Source organism: Vitis riparia, chromosome 4 (genome assembly GCF_004353265.1).
Source record: "Vitis riparia cultivar Riparia Gloire de Montpellier isolate 1030 chromosome 4, EGFV_Vit.rip_1.0, whole genome shotgun sequence".
NCBI classification, from domain to species: Eukaryota; Viridiplantae; Streptophyta; class Magnoliopsida; order Vitales; family Vitaceae; genus Vitis; species Vitis riparia.
In genome coordinates, this window is record NC_048434.1 from 8,545,454 (window position 1) to 8,569,247 (window position 23,794).

General features: G+C 33.4%; 1 protein-coding gene across 1 annotated transcript; it reads left to right on the forward strand.

Moving 5' to 3' along the window:
- Window positions 1–14,120: 14,120 nt before the first annotated feature.
- Window positions 14,121–18,556, forward strand: LOC117912446 (glutamate receptor 2.8-like). The gene is made up of 5 exons (XM_034827020.1): window positions 14,121–14,396; window positions 15,177–16,492; window positions 16,664–16,976; window positions 17,256–17,653; window positions 17,721–18,556. The coding sequence occupies exons 1-5, from the start codon at window positions 14,126–14,128 to the stop codon at window positions 18,432–18,434; spliced, it is 3,012 nt and encodes a 1,003-aa protein (XP_034682911.1). The 5' UTR covers window positions 14,121–14,125; the 3' UTR covers window positions 18,435–18,556.
- Window positions 18,557–23,794: the final 5,238 nt, after the last annotated feature.

Here is a 23,794-nt window from a genome sequence, read left to right on the forward strand (position 1 = left end):
TATTGAAGGTTGATGCTAAGATTCAAGATTGAGGATAAAACTTGAAAGATTACTTGTACTGTCTATTGGAGCCAAGGAATCCAATTGTAAAGACTTGGGAGCTTGGTTGAAGCTTCAAATTAGGACTCCTCACTCAATAGGAGGTTGAGGATAGTGGACGTAGGTAGAATTGGTTGAATCACTATAAAATTAGTGTTTGCAATCTCTCTATCCCTTATCATTTTATTTTTATTATTGTTTCATTGTTGCTTGAGAATAGTTTTCCAAAAAGGTTTTAAAACCCAATTCACCCCTCACCCCTCCCTCCTCTACCCACCCTCCCTACCCCCTTTTTGTTGTTTTTATTAAATTAATTAGTCTTGTTTCATAAACACCATAATAGCAAGAAGAATATATATGTATATATATTACCAAAATTCTTTTAATGAATAGGATAGCCCCTTGAGATGAAGTGCACTTTTGTATTTGCACGTTTAGACCTGCATTTTTAGATTAAAGTTGCACTTTCTAAGTAACCTTTCTTTTTCTTTTGTGTGTGTGTGTGTTTGAATGCTTAGGCCTACAAACTTTTGGATTGGACATGCACTTCTAGATAGTTCATTTTTGTGTTTGAATGCTTAGGCTTACACTTTTGGATTGGACTTGTGGTTCTAGGCAGTCCATTTTTGTATTTGCATGCTTAAGCCTATACTTTTAGATTGAATCTGCACTTTCATACAATCTTTATTATTATTATTATTATTATTATAAAAAAATTCAATTAATGGAAACAAATATTTATTTATTTCAAATAATAAGTATAAATAGAGACAAAAACAAGCATGATATAACTATGATACCAATGTAAGATAAAAATTAAAACTATAATCCAAATAAATACATGTGAAAGATCTTTGTAACTTGAGTTATAGTCTCTAGTATTGATAATTCTTTCTTCAAAGAAACTACTAGAGTTTCTTATTACTCCACCCTCTGGATTCTAGGTGTGGATGGACACTAGGAAGAACTTGATTGAGAAAAAATATAAGAGCTATGGAGAAACACAAATCTTTTGAAGAAAAGATTGTTGGGCTTAGAGCCTACTATTTATAGACAACCTTAGTAGTAAAAGATAAGGATTTCAAATTGAATGAATAATTATCTTCATTCTGGTTTTAACCCATTTAATTCAAAAACAAATTTTGAATTTCATGTATCTATTTATTCATCCTCTTTTTATTTAACCCACATGTGGATGGTGAATTTAAAAAAATAAATTAAATTCTAACAATGTAATTATTGGTTTCTAATTATGTGTATTTGTTAAGAAAAATGATAATAATTTTCTAGGTTAAGTTTCATTTATTACTTATTACGTGTTATGTGATTCATTTTCTAGATTTGTGGAATTGTGATTGAATTATGTGAGTAATTATTCAGATTAATTAATTATTTTTTAGAATTTCAATTTGGGAAAAAAAATATATAAATTTTAACTTTTATTTTTCAAAATTATTTGAAATAATGGGTTTTATTGGATATTTAGATGACTATGAATTATGTTTTAAAATCGTAATTTGAGAAATTTCATTGGAGTTTATCAAAGCTAATTTATTTTTGTTTTATTAGTTGAATTTAAAAAATTATGATAAATTTATTTCTAATTCAAATTTTATTATCTTAGTATTTATTTTTTTCATTCTAAATCAAAGATGTGTAAAAATATATAAAGTTTAATTATATTGAGAATTAGATGAGTTATAAGGAAAAAATATTTGAAATAAATCAAATTTTATTATCGTAATATTTATTTTTTTCATTCTGAATCAAAGATGTATAAAAATATATAAAGTTTAATTATATTGAGAATTAGATGAGTAATAAGAAAAAATATTGATAGTTATCCCTCCTTTAAGAGGGTTTTTCATAGTATATACAGTGTCACCTTATTGATATATCGTTTGTTTATAATTGCTTTAGTGAGGTCGTTGTGATTTTGATGGAGAAGATTAGATCGGTCCAACGAAAAACTAGCTATTCTGCCTATGCAGTTAACTATGCTTCACATCTTTTCTCTATCCTCTACTAACGTTAGTTATGCCGCACTTATTCGATCCCCGGCTCAGTTTTTATCCCTTACTACTATTATTGTATGCCCAGTCCAAACAGCTCTTTTATAGGAGTCCAGGCTGGGAAATGGTATATATATATACCTCCGGTCAGTCTCCTTGAATTAACAAACAAAGAAAAAGAAAAAAAAGGAAAAAAGAAAATACCCATATTCCTTTTCTCATACTCTCTCTCTCTCTCTCTCTCTCTCTCTCTCTTAAGTATAATTAATTAATCTAACATACCATATACGATCAATGCCCTACCAAGACCAAGCCAAGTGAATATTATTTCCAGTTTCTTTTCTCTGAATGGAACTCAAGTTCAACACTTGGATCTCAGACCCTGATATTTTGTCTAAAGTTCATGAGTTTCATAGACCGTATGCTTCATCATCTGGACTATCCAATACAATATTACATGAATTCAAAGATAATGAACCCTCAATTCCATGCTTATATATAGAGGTCAACTTGTGTTATGTAGAAAAATTAATATTCCAAGTTGATATGTTTAAACTAGGCTTTTGAGTTTTGACTGGCTCTACCTGAAATGCAGGAAATGCAGGGAAATATTTTCTTTCATGGGTTTACATTTGGTACAAAAATAACCTCGACCTCTGCCAAATGGTGCCATAAAGAGCTGGAAATGTTGAAATTTCCTACCAGCTAATACGTGGTTCTCATGCCAGAAGCAGGAGATAGAGATTCAACCCTATATTATACAACAGCTAAGCACCTCCACTAGTTATGAAGATTGAAGAAAAAGTCAATTTTTGACGCGACAAGGAAGCTATGACATGAGTTTGCCTTAGGGTTAAATAAGACAAGAAGACCAATTTGAGAAAGTTTTTGCCAGGTAATAATATCATAACTGATCCAACATAAGCTTGATTCTTATAAAACTAGGATATCTTACCAAAGACTTGTAGTCCTAAGAGTTCTACATTTTGCTAAATTCATATGGTTTACTTTATTGTGAATGCTCAATTATAAATACATATTTAACTTCTTTATAACAAACATGTCATATAATCCAATCACTCTCATGCTTACAAGTAATAAATTGGTTAAGCTTAACTACATGGATCGAAAAATAAATCTAGACATAGTTCTCACGTAAGAGGAGATAAAATGGGTAACTTAAGAATTTGCTCCAAATACCTCTAATGAACTATCCTCACTAGAAGAGAAAGATGCTTATCATAGATGACATAAGGCGGATCAAAAGGCTAAGTATATCATACTTGGATCTTTAGATAACATGTTGGAACAACATCTTCAAATTGATAAATGATAATTTTTTCATTAATTTTTTCATTCGCTCATGTACAGAGTATATATAGAGGGTAATCACCATTCTAAGAATGGGAAAGAATGATACAAGGAAAGAATGATATAAGGAAATAACAACTAATATCCTAATATCTCAACTTTCCTAATATCTCAATATTCCTCATATCTCAACTTTCCTAATATCTAAACATTCTTAATATCTCAACACTAAATGATATAAGGAAAGAATGATATAAGGAAAGCATTCCTAATATCTCAACACTCCCCCTCAAGTTGGTGCATAGATGTCACACATGCCCAATTTGTCTAAAAATTTTGAGAACACTTGACTTGAGACAGCTTTGGTGAGGATATCGGCCAATTGATTTTCTAATCGAATCTTAGGCAATTCCACAATCTTATCATCTAACTTTTCCTTAATGAAAAATCTATCCACCTTGACATGCTTTGTACGATCATGTTGTACTGGATTATAAGCAATGTCACATACGGCTTTATTGTCACAAAACAATCGGATTGGTTGCCTAGATAGGTAACCTAAATCCTGTAAGAGGAGTCTTAGCCATAATGACTCACAAAGTCCTAGAGCCATACCTCTAAATTCCACTTCTGCACTTGAACAGGCAACGACATTCTGCTTCTTACTTTTCATGTCACAAGATTACCACCTACAAAGGTAAAGTAACCAGATGTAGATCGTCTATCATCCACTGCACCGGCCCAATCAGCATCAGTATATACTTCTATACTCTGATGATCAACATTTTTAGGGAACAAAATTCCCTTCCTAGGAGCATTCTTCAAATACCTCAAAATACGCATGACTGCATGCATATGTTGCTCTCCAGGATTATGCATGTATTGACTCACTACACTCAATGTATAAGCAAGATCTGGTCTTGTATGAGCTAAGTACATTAATCTCCCCACAAGTCTCTGGTATCTTCCTTTATCGGTTGATACTTGATTAGGCTCAACACACAATTTCAGACTTTCTTCTATTGGTGTATTAACAGGTTGACATTCCGACATTCCAGTCTCCTGTAAAAGATCTAAGGCATACTTTCTTTGAGACAAAAAAATTCTTTCACTTGATCGAGAAACTTCAATCCCAAGAAAGTATTTCAGAGGACCTAGATCTTTCATTTCGAATTCTCTAGATAGATAATTTTGCAGAGCTTTTCTTTCTTCAGGATCATTTCCTGTAACTACCATGTCATCCACATATACGATGAGTGTCGTAATCTTACCATGTTGCTTTTTCAGGAACAAAGTGTGATCTGAATTACTTTGAAGATAGCCAAAAGCTCTCATTAACTTTGTGAACCTTCCAAACCATGCTCTCGGGGATTGGTTCAATCCATACAATGACTTCTTCAATTTGCACATCTTCTGACATTGCTTTTCTGACACCATGCATCCTGGTGGAAGATCCATGTACTCGCCATGCAGAAAGGCATTTTTCACATCGAACTGTTGTAATGGCCAATCTAGGTTTGCAGCTAAAGATAGTAATACTCGAATTGTGTTGATCTTAGCTACAGGTGCAAATGTCTTTGTGTAGTCAATTCCATAAGTTTGAGTGTACCCTTTTGCTACCAGTCTTGCTTTAAATCGTTCAATACTACCATCTGCCTTGTACTTCACAGTATAGATCCAACGACACCCAACTGGCTTCTTTCCTGGTGGACATTCTACAAGTTCCCATGTTTCATTCTTCTGCAATGATTTCATCTCTTCATTCATGGCTGCTTTCCACCTTGGATCAGTTAAGGCTTCCTGCACACTGTTAGGAATAGCTACAGTAGATAATTGATTTAAAAATGACTTATTTGATTCAGACAAACGATGGTTAGACACATAGTTGCTCATGGGATATTTGACTTTGGTAGACAATTCAGGTTCATATGTGGGTTTAGGAATACCTCTATTATGACGGTGTGGTAATCGTTTCATGAATGGATCAGGTTCCAAATTAAGAACACCCTCAGCAGACGACGATTGGTTTGGTATTTCAGTGAAGACATCTTCGGACCTAAATTGTTGACTACTCATATCCAACTCACCCGCTTCCTGGTTCACTAGTTCAGATTTTCCAGATTCATCCTCCTCATAGATATGATAATCATAATCGAGAGTCTGAATTTCCTTATGGTACTCCCCCTGAAGTTCAGACTCAGATGAAAAATACATCGAATCTTCATGAAACATCACATCCATTGTAATAAACATTCGTCGAGTTGGAGGATGGTAACATCGATATCCCTTTTTGTGCAATGCATATCCAACAAACACACATTGCAATGCATGAGAAGTTAACTTGGTGCGTTGGTGTTTGTGTAGATGCACAAATGCCATGTAACCAAAAACATGAGGAGGTAGATTTGGGACGGTTGGGGCAACTATGGCATTAGTAAGAGCTTGGAGAGGTGTTTGGAAGTTAATTGGGCTAGAAGGTACCCGATTGATCAAGTATGTGGCAGATGTGATTGCTTCTCCCCAATAAGATATCAGTATTTTTGCTACTATCAAGGAAGCATGAACAACCTCTAACAAGTGCCGATTTTTCCGTTCAGCGACTCCATTTTGCTGGGGTGTATTGGAACAAGTAGTCTGATGAATGATGTCATGTTCTTCCAAATACTTTTGAAGATTAGAACTCTGATATTCTCCACCATTATCACTATGCAAAACCCGAACCTTTGCATTGTACTGAGTTTCAATCATTTTATGAAAATTTTGAAACAACAAGTTCACTTCATCTTTGGTCTTCATCAAGCATAACCATGTCATTCTGGTACAATCATCAATAAAAGTAACAAACCAACGTGAGCCACTCAAAGTTGGGACTTTGGATGGGCCCCAAACATCAGAATGTATAACCATAAAAGGAAGCGAACTTTTATTCAAAATTAACGGAAACGAAGCACGATGACTTTTAGCCAATTCACAAATATCACAACGGAAACCAGAAATATCACTCTTTGCAAACAAACTAGGAAACAATTTTTTTAAATAACCAAAGGAAGCATGTCCCAGACGTCGATGCCACAACCAAATTTCAGACTTTTTCTTCTCCTCCTCAGATCCATCTGCCATCAAGGCTTGTTGCAACTTATTTGAATCCTTTGACTGCAAGTCCAAGTAATAGAGTTTTCCCCACTTAATACCACAACCAATCGTCTGTCTTGTTTGGATGTCCTTAATCACACAAAATTCGGGCCAAAAAATGACAATACAAGATAAGGCTGCAGTAATTTGAGAAACTGACAAAAGATTGTAATATAGAGATGGAACAACTAAAACAGAATCCAAATTCAAAGTATCAATAAGAGTTAAGGATCCTTCCCCAATGACTGGGGTTGTGTTACCATTGGCTGTGGAAACAATTTTTTGTGAGGAAGGTCTAAGGGGTGAAACTTGTCTAGAATCAAAAGTCATATGATTTGTAGCACCAGAATCAATTATCCATGCACTATTAATAACAGGTGTAAAAGTATTTAAAAACTTACCACCATGATCTGTAGCGGCTACCAATGCAGAGGCTTTCTCGGCAACATTAGCCTTTGTTTTTATTTCGGCAACAGTTGCAGTCGAGGTTTTCTTGGAATCCTTCTTCAGTTGATCACGATTATTATCATTAATAACAAAGTGGTGATAGCCTAAACATGATCTAAAGGTCCATGGTTCAAAACCTCAGTTTCTCATTGTTTTCCTAGTCATACCAAGAGTCGTTGCTTTGAAATTGTGGGATATCCAGACTGGTGGGATCAGTCTTATTGCAGTGAGTGCATTTGAAGGTTGACTTATCAATATTAGGGTTTGTCTTAAGATGGTTGATCGCTGTCGGACTACCATAGCGACAAAATATCAAAGATTTCAATTTCATGGCTCTGATACCATCTTCAAATTGATAAATGATAGTTTTTTCATTAATTTTTTCATTCGCTCATGTACAGAGTATATATAGAGGGTAATCACCATTCTAAGAATGAGAAAGAATGATACAAGAAAAGAATGACATAAGAAAATAACATCTAATATCCTAATATCTCAACTTTCCTAATATCTCAATATTCCTCATATCTCAACTTTCCTAATATCTAAACATTCCTAATATCTCAACACTAAATGATATAAGGAAAAAATGATATAAGGAAAGCATTCCTAATATCTCAACACAACAATATGCGTCTCATACCATGAATTATGACATTCTCTTCATTTTACAAGAGATCTTTGATGACAAGGGTAAGTCAACTAGAAAAGTTGCTTTAAAAACTATCATGAACATTAGGATGATAGAAGGAACTCTCATTAAAAATCATATCGTATATATGATTAGGCTCTTTAATGAGATAAAGATCCTTGTAGCTACGATTGATAGGAAAACCAAGGTTAATTTGATCTTAGAGTCCTTGTCAAATTCCTTTGCAAAATTCGAGTTCAACTATTCTATTTATGAGTGATTGTGTAACTTGTCAGAGCTTATGAGGGAGCTTAAGATGGATGGTTGAGAGGATTCTTAAAGATAAAAAGCAATTACTTTAAAATTGTTCAAAATTTTGAGGTATAAAAAATTTTACTATTTCAAATTTTAAAATTTATGAAAGTAAGTTTTAAAGACATAAAATTAAATTTATATTTTTTTATATAAAATATTCTACTTTATATAAGAAGTTTTTGTTTGAAATAATTGGTTAAAAGAGATGAAATACTCCTTATATTTGTAAATTCATCCATTATCATGTTTTTGTTTGAAAAGTAACTCATTTTTAACATAAATGTCATTTACTATTTCAAGCATTTATAATATATTTTAAAAGAAATTGTTACTTTTACAAGAAAACAATAAGAACATTTTTGTCAAAATGAGGTCAAAAAGGATAAAGGGTTAAATTTTTAAAATTGAATTTTCAATGATCTTTTTAATCAAATAAAATTTTTAGTTTTAAAAAATAAAAATAGAAAATGTATCCAAATAAACATTGAACTTTTTTTTATCTTTGCTCCACCAATTGAATTATGTTCTCGCCTTTGTTATATCATAACGTTGCCATTTGACCTACACTCAAAATTGGTTCTCGCATGTACTTATTTTTAAGAGCATCCTCACTCTTGTTTGTTATTTTTTATTTAATTCAAAATTTTATTCTTGGTCCACTAAGTAAAAATATTGAAAGATTCATTAAAAATGTGACTTACTCTATACTTATTGTAGCATTATTATTTTGATTTAGATGCTCTATATGTATAATTATTTTATTATGATTCCATTTATTTTTTAAAAAATATAAATGATAAAAACAAATTGTAGTCGGAAAATAGGAGTGACTTTCTTCCATCTCAAGGAGTATAAAAGTTCCAAGCATTCACGGTGTACTCAAGAAGTATTCCTTTGTATTCACCAGTTAGTTGGGTACTTTTTGCCTACGTTGTGGTGTGGTCTTTCTTGGATGCTGCCGATTTCCACTTTTCAAGTTCTAAATACTATAAATAATATGGTTTGTAGCATATTATTTATAGAAATTTGTTGTGAAAGGAGCATCATCTTCTATATGGTTTGTAGCATGACGTGAGTCCCACAAAACATACTTTGATTTGGTCAAGGTAACTAAATTCAACATGAGAAATCATGACTAGTTATACACTTCCCACTCCTACGGACCACGCTAAATATGATATTATATGGCTGCTTTTGCTTCTAGGACATGCAAGTTATATGGATATTTGGTGCAATCGTTATGGACTCATAACATCCCCAATAAGAATTTGTCAAAGTTACAACTTTACATGGTTAATCTAAATTTATAAATGATGAAGTAGTTGAAATATTTAGAGTTTTAGAATAGTTTTGGGGAAAGAAAAGGGAAAAAAAATGATTACCCTTTAATCTTCGATAATAATTAGAGTTTCTTTTTTATGTAAAATATATTGGAATAAATATGAATTCGGATTAAATTTGAATGAAGATGGATGTTATTAAATATTTAATATATTTGTTTTTGGTTTGAATTCGATTTATATCAAAATAAAGCTTAACATTATTGGGTGTTTAGACAATTTATTTTTTGTTAATGTCTAAATACTAGTAAATGTTGAGTTGTATATTTTTATCATTGTTTGCATACTATTAAGTGTTAATTAATTCTATTTATTTTTATATGTTAAAAATATTTATAAAAATAATTATTATGTTTCATTTTATTTTACTTAATTAAGATAAAATATTTTAAAATTAACTAAGAAATTGGTCATTGAATAATAATTAAGATTTTGAATATTTTAAAATAAATTAAAAGTTGGTAATTGGTGAGAGAGATGTAGTACCGATGAGAGAGGTAAAACTAAAGTTTTATGCTTTTTGAGGGATATCATGTCTTTGGTGGGGGATCTTATGTGTTTTTGGAGGAAGCAAATAAGGGTAAAAATGTATAAATTAGGTCATCTCTCAAAATAATTAATTGGTGAGATTATTTTTACAATTTTACCTTTATTTTGAGTCACCTATCCAAATAGCCCTAAAAAAAATGAGAGGAAGAAAATGGGAGAAAAAAGGGATGGAGGGATGATGAAAATGCCATCGGCATCACGCCATCGACAGTGTGTGGAGAAAGAAAAGGAAATGGTGAAAAAGGTATAAAAAAAAAAAAAAAAAAAAAAGTGGGTCGACTGGTGTGTGGGTGTTGGGTTGCAGGGAAAAGAAAAAAAATAAAAAAAGAGAGGAGATGGGGAGATGGGGAGCTGGTGGGTGTGCTGTTGGGAGAGAGAAGAAAAAAATAAAAGGAATAGAAGGAGAGCCGGCCACGCCCAAAAAAAAAAATGGGAGAGCCAAATGAGGAAGAAGAGGTGGGTAGCTTAAAGAAGAAGAAATCAAATAAAAAAAAGAAAAAAAAAATGGAGGGAAAATGAAATGGGGGATGGTGGTCTTGGGAATGGGGAGGTATGGGAGGAGAGAGAGAGAGTGGATGGGGTAGTTGAGGAAGGTAGGAAGAGAGAGGAGAAAGGAGAAAGGAGAAAGGAGAAAGGAGGGAAAATAAATAAATAAAAATATAATAATATAATAATAATAAATAATATAAAAAATAAAAAAAACTAATAATTAAATGGTAAGTTGATATAAAATATCATATATAATTAGGATTTAAAATTCAAGGACAAAATTAAGCTCAAAATAAATATAAAAAAAATTAGGACAAATTTAGGAATCTACACATATGCAATCAATGCCCCACCAAGACCAAGCCAAGTGAATATTATTTCCAGTTTCTTTTCTCTGAATGGAACTCAAGTTCAACACTTGGATCTCAGACCATGATATTTTATCTAAAGTTCATGAGTTTCATTGACCCTGTGCTTCATCATCTGGACTATCCAATACAATATTACATGAATTCAAAGATATTGAACCCTCAATTCCATGCTTATCACATGGAGGTCATCTTGTGTTCTGTAGAAAAATTAATATTCCAAGTTGATGTGTCTAGGATTTACACTAGGCTTTTGAGTCTTTCAGTTTTGACTGTCTGCCTGAAATGTAAACCCTCAATTCCATTCTTATCACATGGAGGTCATCTTGTGTTATGTAGAAAAATTAATATTCCAAGTTGATGCGTCTACGGTTTACACTACTCTTTCGAGTCTTTTGACTTTTGACTATCTCTGCCTGAAATGCGGGAAATGCAGGGAAATATTTGCTCTCATGGTTGTGCATTTGGGACAAAAATAACCTCAAACTCTGCCAAATGCTGCCATCAAGAGTCGGAAATGTTGAAATTTCCTACCAGCTAATACGCGGTTCTGATGCCAGGAGCTGGAGATGGAGATTCATAGAGATTCAACCCTATATCATACTAGAGCTAAGCACCTCCACTAGTTATGAAGATTGAAGAAATAGCCAATTTTTTACGCGACAAGGAAGCTATGATACGAGTTTCCATGAAGGACACCTACGATTTTTTGTTACAAGCTACCCTTTGTTTCTTAATTGTCAAAGAAACAATGGCTAATACTTTATTATATCACACTGTATTTTTTGAAGTCTTGATTAAAATGACAAGATTATTGTTTAATCGCCTGTTGGTTTGATAGGATTGACTGCGACTTTCTTTAGAAATTTGTTGTGAAAGGAGCATCATCTTCTATATGGTTCGTAGCATGATGTGAGTCCCACAAAACATACTTTGATTTGGTCAAGGTAACTAGATTCAACATGAGAAATCATGACTAGTTATACACTTCCCACTCCTACGGACCACGCTAAATATGATATTATATGGCTGCTTTTGCTTCTAGGACATGCAAATTATATGGATATTTGGTGCAATTGTTATGGACTCGGAACATCTCCAATAAGAACTTTTCAAAGTTACAACTTTACATGGTTAATCTAAATTTATAAATGATGAAGTAGTTGAAATATTTAGAGTTTTAGAATAGTTTTGGGGAAAGAAAAGGGGGAAAAAAAAGAAGAGAAAAATGATTACCCTTTAATCTTCGATAATAATTAGAGTTTCTTTTTTTATGTAAAATATATTGGAATAAATATGAATTCAGATTAAATTTGAATGAAGATGGATGTTATTAAATATTTAATATATTTGTTTTTGGTTTGAATTTGATTTATATCAAAATAAAGCTTAACATTATTAGGTGTTTAGACAATTTATTTTTTGTTAATGTCTAAATACTATTAAATGTTGAGTTGTATATTTTTATCATTGTTTGCATACTATTAAGTGCTAATTAATTCTATTTATTTTTATATGTTAAAAATATTTATAACAATAATTATTATGTTTCATTTTATTTTGCTTAATTAAGATAAAATATTTTAAAATTAACTAAGAAATTGGGCATTGAATAATAATTAAGATTTTGAATATTTTAAAATAAATTAAAAGTTGGTAATTGAATAATAATTAGGATTTTTAATTGTGTTTGATTGCTAAGAAAGTATTAGAATGTTTTTAGGTTAAGTTTAATTAATTACTCATTAATTTATATGTGGTATTCCTCGAATTAATGATTTTATGATTAAAAGATGAGGTTCTTCACTTGGTAATGTTGATATTAAGAATAACAATTATACACTTAACTTGGATATGAAGTGGTTGAATCAACCACCATGGTCCTACTTGCATAGTCTAAAGGCTAAATATAAGAGGTATGTTGACCTTGCTTTGGGGTTAAATAAGACAAGAAAATCAATCTAAGAAGGTCTTTACCCAGTAATAAGATCATAACCTATCCAATATAGGTTTGATTCTTATGATACTAATATACCTTACAAAAGACATGTAGTCCTAAGAGTTCTACATTTTGCTAAATTCATATGGTTTACTTTATGTTGAATGCTCAATTGTTAATGCATGTTTAACTTCTGTGTAACAATCATGCTGTATAATCTAATCAGTCTCATTCTTACAAGTAATAAATTGATTAAGCCTAACTACGTGGATTGGAAAAGAAATCTATACATAGTTCTCACATAAGAGGAGTTGAAATGGGTAACTTAGGAATTTGCTCCAAATACCCCTAATGAACAATCCTCACTAGAAGAGAGCAATGCTTATAATAGATGATATAAGGCGGATCAAAAGACTAAGTGTTTCATACTTGGGGCTTTGGATAACATTGTTCAACAACAATATGTGTCTCATGTCATGACTTATGATATTCTCTTCTTTCTACAAGAGATCTTTGATGACAAGGGTAAGTCAACTAGACAAGTTGCTTTAAGGACTATCATGAATATTAGGATGATAGAAGGAACTCTTATTAGAAATCATATGATATATATAATCAAACTTTTTAATGAGATAAAAATCTTTGGAGCTAAGATTGATAGGAAAAATAAGGTTGATTTGATCTTAGAGACCTTGTTGGATTCCTTCAAAAAATTCGAGCTCAACTATTCTATTTATGAGTGGTTGTGAAACTTGCGAGAGCTTATGAGGGAACTTAAGATGCATGGCTGAGGGGATTCTAAAAGATAAAAAGTAATGATTTTAAAATTTGTTTAAAAATTTGAGATAAAAAAAATTTTACTATCTCAAATTTTAAAATTTATGAAAGTAAGTTTTAAAGATATAAATTAAATTTATATTTTTTTATATAAAATATTATACTTTTATATAAAAAGTTTTTGTTTCTTTTTTTTTTTGAAAATAGAAAATATATCCAAATAAACAATAACTTTTTACATCTTTGTTCTGCCAAGTGAATTTGTTATCTCGCCTTTGTTATATCATAATGCTGCCATTTGACCTACACTCAAAATTCCCGTATGAGCATCCTCACTCTTGTTTTTTATTAATGATTTAATTCAAATTTTATACATGGTCGAATAAGTTTGGTCCACTAAGTGGAGCATATTGAGAGATTCATTAAAAATGCTACTTACTCTATACTTATTTGATTTAGATGCCATATATTTATAATTATTTTATTATGACTCCATTTATTTTTTTTTTAAATATAAATGAAAAAAACAAATTGGAGTCGGCAAATAGGAGTGACTTTCTTCCATCTCAAGAAGCATAGAAGTTCCACGCATCCACGGTGTACTCAAGAAGTATTCCTTTGTATCCACCAGTCTCGGTGGGTCCTTTTTGCTCACGCGGGTAGTGTGGTCTTTCTTGGCTGCTGCTGACTCCTACTTTTCAAATTCTAAATACTATAAATAATATCTTTACCATCCCAAACATTATGAATCCCAAAGCCTCCCATAAAACTTCAGAATGAGAAACAACCTTAACCAACTCCCTTTATATCTCTTCTGCTGTCTGTCTTTATGGATTTTCTTCATAGAGATGGCCATGTCACAGAACACAACAATACCAGTTAAAGTGGGAGTGGTTCTTGACATGGATACATGGCTGGGGAAGATGGGCTTGAGCTGCATCTCCATGGCCCTCTCAGACTTCTATGCCTCTCATGGGCACTACAAGACTAGGCTGGTTCTGGAAATCAGAGATTCCAATAGAGATGTTGTGGGTGCAGCTGCAGCAGGTACTCTCGTTTCATAAAACTTAGAATACATTTAGAAAACAAATGTAGAGACATATATGGAAGTAAAAATTACATTATCTTGAAATATGACTTGAAAATACATAGAGAATCCATTATCCATGAAGTTATTTTAAGCATCCTACATCACTATATTGAACTTGATTGCTTAGTGTATTTATATTCAATTTTTTTTTTAAAAAAAATAATAACCGGAGATCTTATAATTTCTTACCACTTTATGACTAGTAATTACTAAACATGTCCATAAAAATTTTAATATTTAATTATAATGTTATTATGGAATTATTGTAAATAGTGTTGTTTTTGATATATTTTGATTTGTTTTTTCTCTTTAACTTTAGCTGATGGGAGTTATTGTTTGATAAATATAATTGTGAAGACATCATTAACCACGCGTTTTCAACTAAGCAACATTTCTTTTCATGACTAGGAAGATATTCCTTTGTTAACCACACAATGGTTCAAATACGCAAAATGTCTCCATAAATTTAATTTCCTCCTTGGTTTAAAAGTCAACTGTAATTTTGTGGCCATTTTAGAGAAGCATGGGAAGTTACCAAATGTGACGCATATATAAAAAAATTAAGGTTATCTCCAACAAAATCTCTAACATTGATAATTTTTTCACGAATTCTAGAATTCATGGGACCAAGGCGATGTATTTTCCTTTTTTGTACGTACCTTGTTTGATTGCTGATAATATAGTAGAAATTGAATGATACTTTAGAATCATTAAATTTTAATTATTGTGAAATTCAGCTCTAGATTTATTACAAAATAAGGAAGTTCAAGCCATCATAGGACCAGCATCCTCCATGCAGGCCGACTTTGTGATTGGTCTCGGAGACAAGGCTCATGTGCCCATCATGTCATTTTCTGCAACTAGTCCTTCTCTTTCTTCGCTCCGGAGTCGATATTTTGTCCGAGCCACACTGAATGACTCAGCTCAAGTACCAGCTATAAGGGCAATTGTCCAAGCCTTTGGGTGGAGAGAAGTGGTGCTCATTTACTTGGACAACGAGTACGGAAATGGAGTTATACCATATCTTACTGATGCCTTGCAAGAGATTGACACCCGTATCGCCTACAGGAGCGTCATTCATCCATTAGCCACTGATGATCAAATCCTCGAAGAGCTTTACAAGTTGATGACAATGCCAACCAGAGTTTTCATTGTACACATGCTTACACCTCTAGGCCCTCGGCTTTTCACCAGAGCGAATGAGATTGGAATGATGGAAGAAGGTTATGTTTGGATTCTAACTGATGGGTTAACTGATATCTTGAGTACTTTGGATCCATCTGTCATTGATTCAATGCAAGGAGTGTTGGGGGTGAAGCCTCATGTTCCAAGATCGAAAGAGCTTGAAAGTTTTAAAATCAGATGGAAAAGGAAAATCCAACAAGAATATCCAACCAATGAAAGCTTTGAGCTGAACATTTTTGGACTCTGGGCTTATGATGCTGCTTCTGGGCTAGCCATGGCAGTTGAAAAACTTGGGCCAACAAACTTCAGCTTCCAAAAGTCTAATACTTCCAGAAATTCAACCGATCCTGATACTGTAGGAGTCTCCCAAATTGGTCCAAATCTTCTCCAATCACTATTAAGTACTAGATTTAAGGGCCTCAGTGGACACTTTCAAATTTTTAACAGGCAACTATGCTCATCAGCTTTTCAGGTAGTCAATGTGATCGGCAAAGGGGAAAGAGGGGTTGGATTTTGGACACCAGAGAATGGAACTGTAAGAAAGTTGGATTCTACTTCCAAGCCTAATCTAGGAACAATCGTATGGCCAGGAGAATCCCCCTCCGTCCCTAAAGGTTGGGTCCTTCCAACCAATGGGAAGAAGTTGAGAATAGGAGTACCAGTCGGCCAAGGTTATAGTGAATTTGTAAAGGTGACGCTAGATCCTAGTAGTAACGCAACAGAGGTCACTGGATTTTCCATAGCAGTCTTCGATGCAGTGATGGCAGCATTACCATATGCTGTTCCGTATGAGTACATTCCCTTCAAGGCCCCTGATAGCAATGCAGCCTGTGATTACAACGATTTGATATATCAAGTATATCTCCAGGTCAGTTGAACTCTTTACCTTTCCTAGCACATAGAAGCAATTCTTGGTTGGCTTCAATTATGATGAATTTTGTCAAACTAAAAAGCTATTATGTACATAGGAAAAAACCAATCCTGCAGCAAATTTTCCTGTAATGCATAACAGAATGGCTCCATTGTTTATTGTGAACAGAAGTATGATGCTGTGGTGGGAGATACTACTATTCTAGCGAACAGGTCCTTGTATGTAGACTTTACACTACCTTACACAGAATCTGGGGTGTCAATGGTTGTGCCCACTATAGATAAAAGAAAAAAAAATGCATGGGTTTTCTTGAAGCCACTTACTTGGGACCTTTGGGTGACAAGCTCTTGTTTCTTCGTATTCATTGGCTTTGTCATTTGGGTTCTTGAACATCGAGTAAATAAAGATTTCAGAGGGCCCTGTTCACATCAAGTTGGCACTATCTTCTGGTTTTCATTCTCAACATTGGTGTTTGCTCAGAGTAATTTCTCTTCCATCTCCTTGAATTTTATCTAGCAATTTATCTACTTATGTAATATTCAAATACAAAGCATAGTGAGCACATCTCAAACACAATCGAAACTAACTTCTAGTATGGCCTGCTTGCTTGTTTCCCATGATTACGACTTCTATTGGGCATTACATACAATATGCAAGTAAATTTCAAGATAATTTTTTTGTTTCAGAAATTATATATATTTGACTTTATATTGATTTTCTAGATTGGATTTTCTTTTTCATTCTTAAATTATGCTAACAGAGGAGAGAATTGTCAGCAACTTGGCTCGGATTGTGATGATCATGTGGTTTTTTTTGGTGCTGATTCTCACTCAAAGTTACACAGCCAGTTTGACTTCAATGTTAACAGTTCAACAACTCAACCCAACTATTACCGATATAAATGAGCTCATAAAGAAGGGGGAGCGTGTAGGTTGCCAATATGGGTCTTTCATTTATGAATTCTTGATCACGTCGATGAAATTTGATGAGTCCAAGCTTGTAAACTATGAGTCACCAGAAGGACTGGATGAATTATTTTCAAAAGGTGGAATTGCTGCTGCATTTGATGAAATCCCTTACATGAAGATTTTCCTTGCAAAATATTGCTCCAAATACACTGCAGTCGGACCAATATACAAGTTTGATGGGTTTGGATTTGTAAGAACTCTCTCTTAACAAGTGTACAAATTTTCATGCAGTGGTTTCTGATTTTTGATAATTTCAGGTCTTTCCAAAGGGTTCACCCCTTGTAGCGGATGTTTCAAGGAAAGTTTTAAGCGTGACAGAGGGAGCTAAAATGTTACAATTTGAGAAGGCTTGGTTTGGGAAAAGACCCAATTGTACAGAGCTCACCAGCTCAGTTTCTTCAAACAGCATCGGCCTTAATAGCTTTTGGGGCCTATTCCTCATTGCTGGAGTCGCTTCTTCTGTAGCTCTCATCACATGCATCACCATATTCCTTTATCAAAATAGAGAAGCCTTAATAAACTTGAATCCCCCTTCTTCCATATGGAGAAAAATTAAAGCCATGGTGACACGCTTTGATGACAAAGATCTCATGTCCCATACCTTTAGAAAAAGTGATCAACTTCCAGACAAGCGGCATCAAGGCCATGGATGCAGTTACAGCCTCGCCAGCTACACCAACTGCCCACCAAGTCCATCAAGCCTTTTGATCCCAACACACAGCAATTTTGCTTTCTTCAGTGAACAAGGAATGCCTTCTTCTGGACATGGTGATCCAATCAGTCCAAATCGACCAATGTCTCCACATATATTATTTGAAGATGAACTTTCTAATATAAATCACGAGCAAATTAACAAGATGTCATGCCCTAAGACCCTCTCCAAGGACGTGATGGTCAATTCACACATCAAGCCCAAAAGCTCAAAGTGTAAATTGAATATTGTTGAGAATAATTCTAGAAGCTTATCTTAGCCTCATATGTAAAGCACTAGCTCCATGCCAAGTGCAGTTGCACAAAAAGAATTGGGTTGTGCGCTCTCATATATAAATATATGTAAAAGAAATAAGAGGTTTATTCTAGGCATTATTTTTTTGATGTTGTTCTTCTTTGCATACTACTCTTTGTTTTCTCTCTCAATAACTCCTCTGTTTTTATTTTTTATTTTTTATTAATTCAATCATGATATCAAAGCTATGCTATAGATTTGATAAGGCTTTTCAATCTCCATAAAGTAATTTCTTAGCTGCTATGGTTACCCTTCCTAATACAGTTGTAGATCCTTCTTGGTACTTTGACAATGGTGCATCAACCCATGTGACCAATAATCCAAACAACTTGAGCTTCAAATCTAATTATCATGGTCACGATAAGGTTATTGTGGGCAATGGACAAGCTTTATGCATTCAAAATGTTGGTTATTCTTCTTTACCTTCTTTTTTCAAAACTTTGCATCACATAAATATTTTTCATTGTCCAAAAATTACTAAAAATATCTTAAGCATTTCTATGTTCACTGTAGATAATAGTGTTTATGTTGAGTTTCACTAGAATTATTGCTTTGTGAAAGACAAGAGCTCAGGGAATGTTCTACTCCACGAATCATTAAAGATGACCTTTATCATCTGATACCACCTTAGAATCCTCTAGTCCATTATGTTTCTAGTTCTTCCATAGTCACTCCAAGGGATACTTCATTTTCTGCCCATGTTTTCCTACTGATAGTCACACTTTAAGTCCAGTTCTAGTGTCTACTAAATATAATAAATTTGATGTCTGGCACTAGAGGTTGGGTCACCCATCTCTCCATGTACTTGAGTCTGTTTTGAAGTCTTGTAATGTCTCTTCTTTGCATAATGAAAGCTTATCTCCAAGTTTTTGTAATTCTTGTTAGTTTGGCAAAAATCATGCTCTTCCTTTTTTCCCAGCTCCAACTACAACCACGATACCTCTATAATTGATTCACATTGATTTGTGGGGGCCTTCTCCTATCAAGTCTAGTGTTGGTTTTCTCTATTATATTCATTTTATTGATGGCTATACTCGACTTACCCGGATTTATCCATTGAAAGCTAAAACTGATGCTCTAAATGTCTTTCTTCTCTTCAAAGTGTGTTGAAAATCAATTCAGCTTATCTATTAAAGCCTTACAATTTGACTAGGGTGAAAGGTACTGACCTTTTCTTTCTATTCTTCTTAAACATGGAATTCATTTTTGCCATCCTTGCCCACATGTGCACTAACAACATGGTCGTGTTAAGCATAAACATCGACATGTAGTTGAGTGTGGTCTCACTTTATTAGCACAGACACAATTACTTCTCCATTTCTGGTGGGAAACTTTTCATACTACCACCTTTCTCATCAACAGGCTACCCTACACTTGTCCTCCATATGTTTTCTCCATATAAAAAACTCTTTAGCACCTTCTTGATTATGCTTTCCTCGAAAATTTTGGTTGCACTTGTTTTCCCAACCTCTGTGCTTATAACAACCACAAGTTTGCTTTTCACACTAAGAAGTGTATATTTATTGGGTATAGTGATGTTTACAAGGGGTACAAATGTCTTAATTGATTCTTCTGGTCGTGTTTATATTACCCCCCATGTTGTTTTTAATGAAACCGAGTTCCCTTTTTCCTCTGATTCTCAGTTTTAGCATCGTCATTCGTCATATCAATGTGTCTACTGTTTTTCCCTTCTTCCCTTTACCTGTACTCTCTCCACCCACCTCCTGTACTGCTCTTGGGTCTCCTTATCCAAGCTCCTCCTTGATTAATCATGGTGTAGGTCAGGTTTCCCCAGTTTCCACTGCTTTTTCACCTTGTCTTCCTACTTCCCATGTATCTCTTAGCCTAGCTCTCCCCTTTCCCACCCTACCATCTTTTACAACTTCTCCCTCCCTTGTGTCTCCGTCTCTTTCATCTAATTCCCATCCTATGCAAATTCATTCCAAGTCAAGCATATTTAAACCCAAACTTTCCTACCTCACTACCTTTCTTGCTTCTTCCTTTTCACCTAAATGTTCTTTTGTTATCGAGGCCTTATCTCATTCTCTGGGGAAGCAAGCTATGCAGTCAGAATTTGATGCATTAACTCGGAACCAAACTTGGTCTCTTCTTTCTTACTCTCCTTAGATGAAAGTCATTGGGTTTTTAAGTTGAAGCTTAATCCAAATGATTTTGTCCAACGTGACAAGGCAAGACATGTGGCAATGGGGTTTCATCAAACACTTGGGGTTGACTTTTTTACCATATTCATCCCTATCATCAAGCATTCAACAAGGGGATGTCAACAATTCTTTCCTTCATGGGTGACTCCATGAATTAGTTTTTACACAGCAACCAAAAGGGTTTGTTGATGTCACTAAGCCCACCCATGTTTGTCAACTTCGAAAAGTCTTATATGGCCTTAAACAGGCCCCCTCATGCTTGGTATGAACAATTGCGAAATTGTCTTCTTCAATTTAGTTTTCGGAACTCTCAAGCTGACACATTCTTCACAAGGGCTCCTTATTGATTCTCCTTCTTGTTTATGTTAATGACATCCTTGTCACTAGCAATCATCCCTCTGTCATCAACACCCTCATTGATCATCTACATCAACAATTCTCTTTAAAACGACTTGGCTCCCTCCATTAATTTCTTAATATCCAAGCTCTTCAGACATCTTCTAGCCTTCACTTATGTCAGTCTCAATACATCCATGATTTATTGCAATGCACCAAAATGTTTGGTGCCAAGCTTGCTTCCACTCCAGCTGGCCCCAAACAAAAATTGAGTTGTACTAATAGTACTTCTTTTGATAATCCTACTCTTTATCGTAGTACCATCAGTGCTTTCCAATATGTCACCATCACCAAGCTTGAACTTGCTTATATTGTCAATAAACTCAATCAATATCTCTAGCAACCTACTCTGTTTCACTAGCAAGCTTGCAAGCATGTATTGCATTATTTGAAAGGCATTTCCACTTTTGTTTTTTTTCTTTTGCCCAACTCCTCTTGATCTCATTGCCTATTAGATGTTGATTGGGGGAGTGATATTGATGATTGATGTTCCATTAGTGGCTACTTGATATTTTTTTTGTGCAAATTTGATTTCATGGACTTCCAAAAAACAAAGAGTTGTAGCTCATTCAAGTACTCATTCTGAATATAAAGCTTTAGCTCAAGTAACAGTAGAAGTCACTTGGTGGCAATCCTTATTACATGAGTTGGGAATATCACTACCACAAAGTGTAGTTGTCTGGTGCAACAATCTTGGAGCAACAACTTTGGTTGAGAATCTCATGTATCATTCTCAGACGAAACACAGAGATTGATGTACACTTCATATAGGAGAAGGTGGCTTGGAAAGAACTTGAAGTAAGATTGGTACCCACTGTTGATTAGATTGCTAATGTGCTCATAAAACCAGTTTCACAAACTCAATTTGAAATACTAAAGTCCAAGCTTATTGTGTGTGACCGATAGTTGCGCTTGTGGGGGAGTGTTGAGAATAATTCTAGAAGTTTCTTTTAGCCTCACATGTAATGTACGTACCAGCTGACTAGCTCCAGCCTCCACACTAGATGTAGTTACAACAAAAAGAATTGGGTTTTACACTCTCATATATAAATATATGTAAAAGAAATAAGAGGTTTATTTTAGGCATTATTTTTTTTTCATTCTATTCTTCTTTGCACACTACTCTCTATTTTCTCTCTAAAAAATTCTTCTCTATTTCTATCTTTTTTGAATTCAATAAAACATTCAACTTGTAATTGGAAGTTACCTGTTACCAAATTCCTATTCAAAGTAATTGAACAAAATTCTATAATCTTCAAATCTCAACTTTAAAGCTAACACATCAACCAAAGTACTATTATCTAAACAACTTCAAAATTAAACAATTCAAAAAGGCATTAAATTCTAACTTTAAAACAATGTTCAAAAAATAAGATTCAAACCAAAAGTCTTAATAATGTCAAAATCTTATCCTAACCATCACTCATCACCCAAACTGAGAGTGTTTGAAAAATTATCAGCGAAACGGAATGAGCACAAAACCCAATAAGGAATATTAATACAATTTCATGGATTAAATATTTTCAATTATGATTGCAAATAGGACATATAATATATAATCTTTTTCATAAAAACTTTTGAGTTTAAACATGCTAATACATTCAAAACTTCTCAACCAAACATTTTCGTATTTATGTCAAAACAATTTCTTATCAAAACCAAATTAAATACATTCAAAATACTTGAGCTCAATAAGGAATATTAATACAATTTCATGGATCAAATATTTTCAATTACGATTTCAAATAGGATATATAATATATAATTTTTTTTTCATAAAAACTTTTGAGTTTAAACATGCTAATACATTCAAAACTTCTCAACCAAACATTTTCATATTTATGTTAAAACAATTTCATATCAAATCTAAATTAAATACATTCAAAATATTTGTACGCTAGTTATCATATATCAAATGGTATCTAGTTAGATTGGACTTTATAAATGGGTGGCTAACCTTAAATTTGTTCCTTCTAAGGTGGATGAAATTAAACACTCAAAAAACTAAAAGTCCAATAGAGAACACTCAAAAGGGTTGGGTGGGATGAATGAGTGATTTAAAATTTTTTAAAAAGATTTATAAGTTATGCCTAATTTTTCTTACCTTAAGAAATTTCAGGGATGTCATGGACATCCAAAAAGAGTTAATCCCAAGTCTTTACTTATAAAAAATTGATTTTTTTTATATATATTTAATTGATGCCTTGTGATTAGTTAAGGATAAAATAATATAATTGTTAATATCCAAAAGGTATCTTAACAGATGTTAAGGATAATAATACTTAGTTATAGGGATAACTACCATAACCACTAAGATAACCACCCTAACAACCTAAATAACAAACTAACCAATCAATCAACAGATTATCAATATCTCCAATCTATGCAATGAAACATAAGATTTTTACTTGTAAAACCCCCACACTAACCGTGGAGATAAAAAAAACCACGATGTCTAAGACCGCTAATCTAAATCCGCTATTTGAAATCAAATTATACATATTTACCTGGTTGTTTTTCCATAAAGACTTACTCTCCAATACCTACAACTTGATTCACGTCTGCAATGTAACAATCTCGTGTTGCTCCTTAGTATATCTTTCAACCACTTCGAAGGGATGATAGTCTTCAACTTAACAATCAAAGAATCAACATTTGAAATGAGAGAAGGGGAATGGTATGACACTTTAGGCTTTCTCTCAAACCCTCTTTAAAGAAAATAAGGTCTCTCAATAATTTATCTCCAATTTCTTTTCCAAATCCCTTA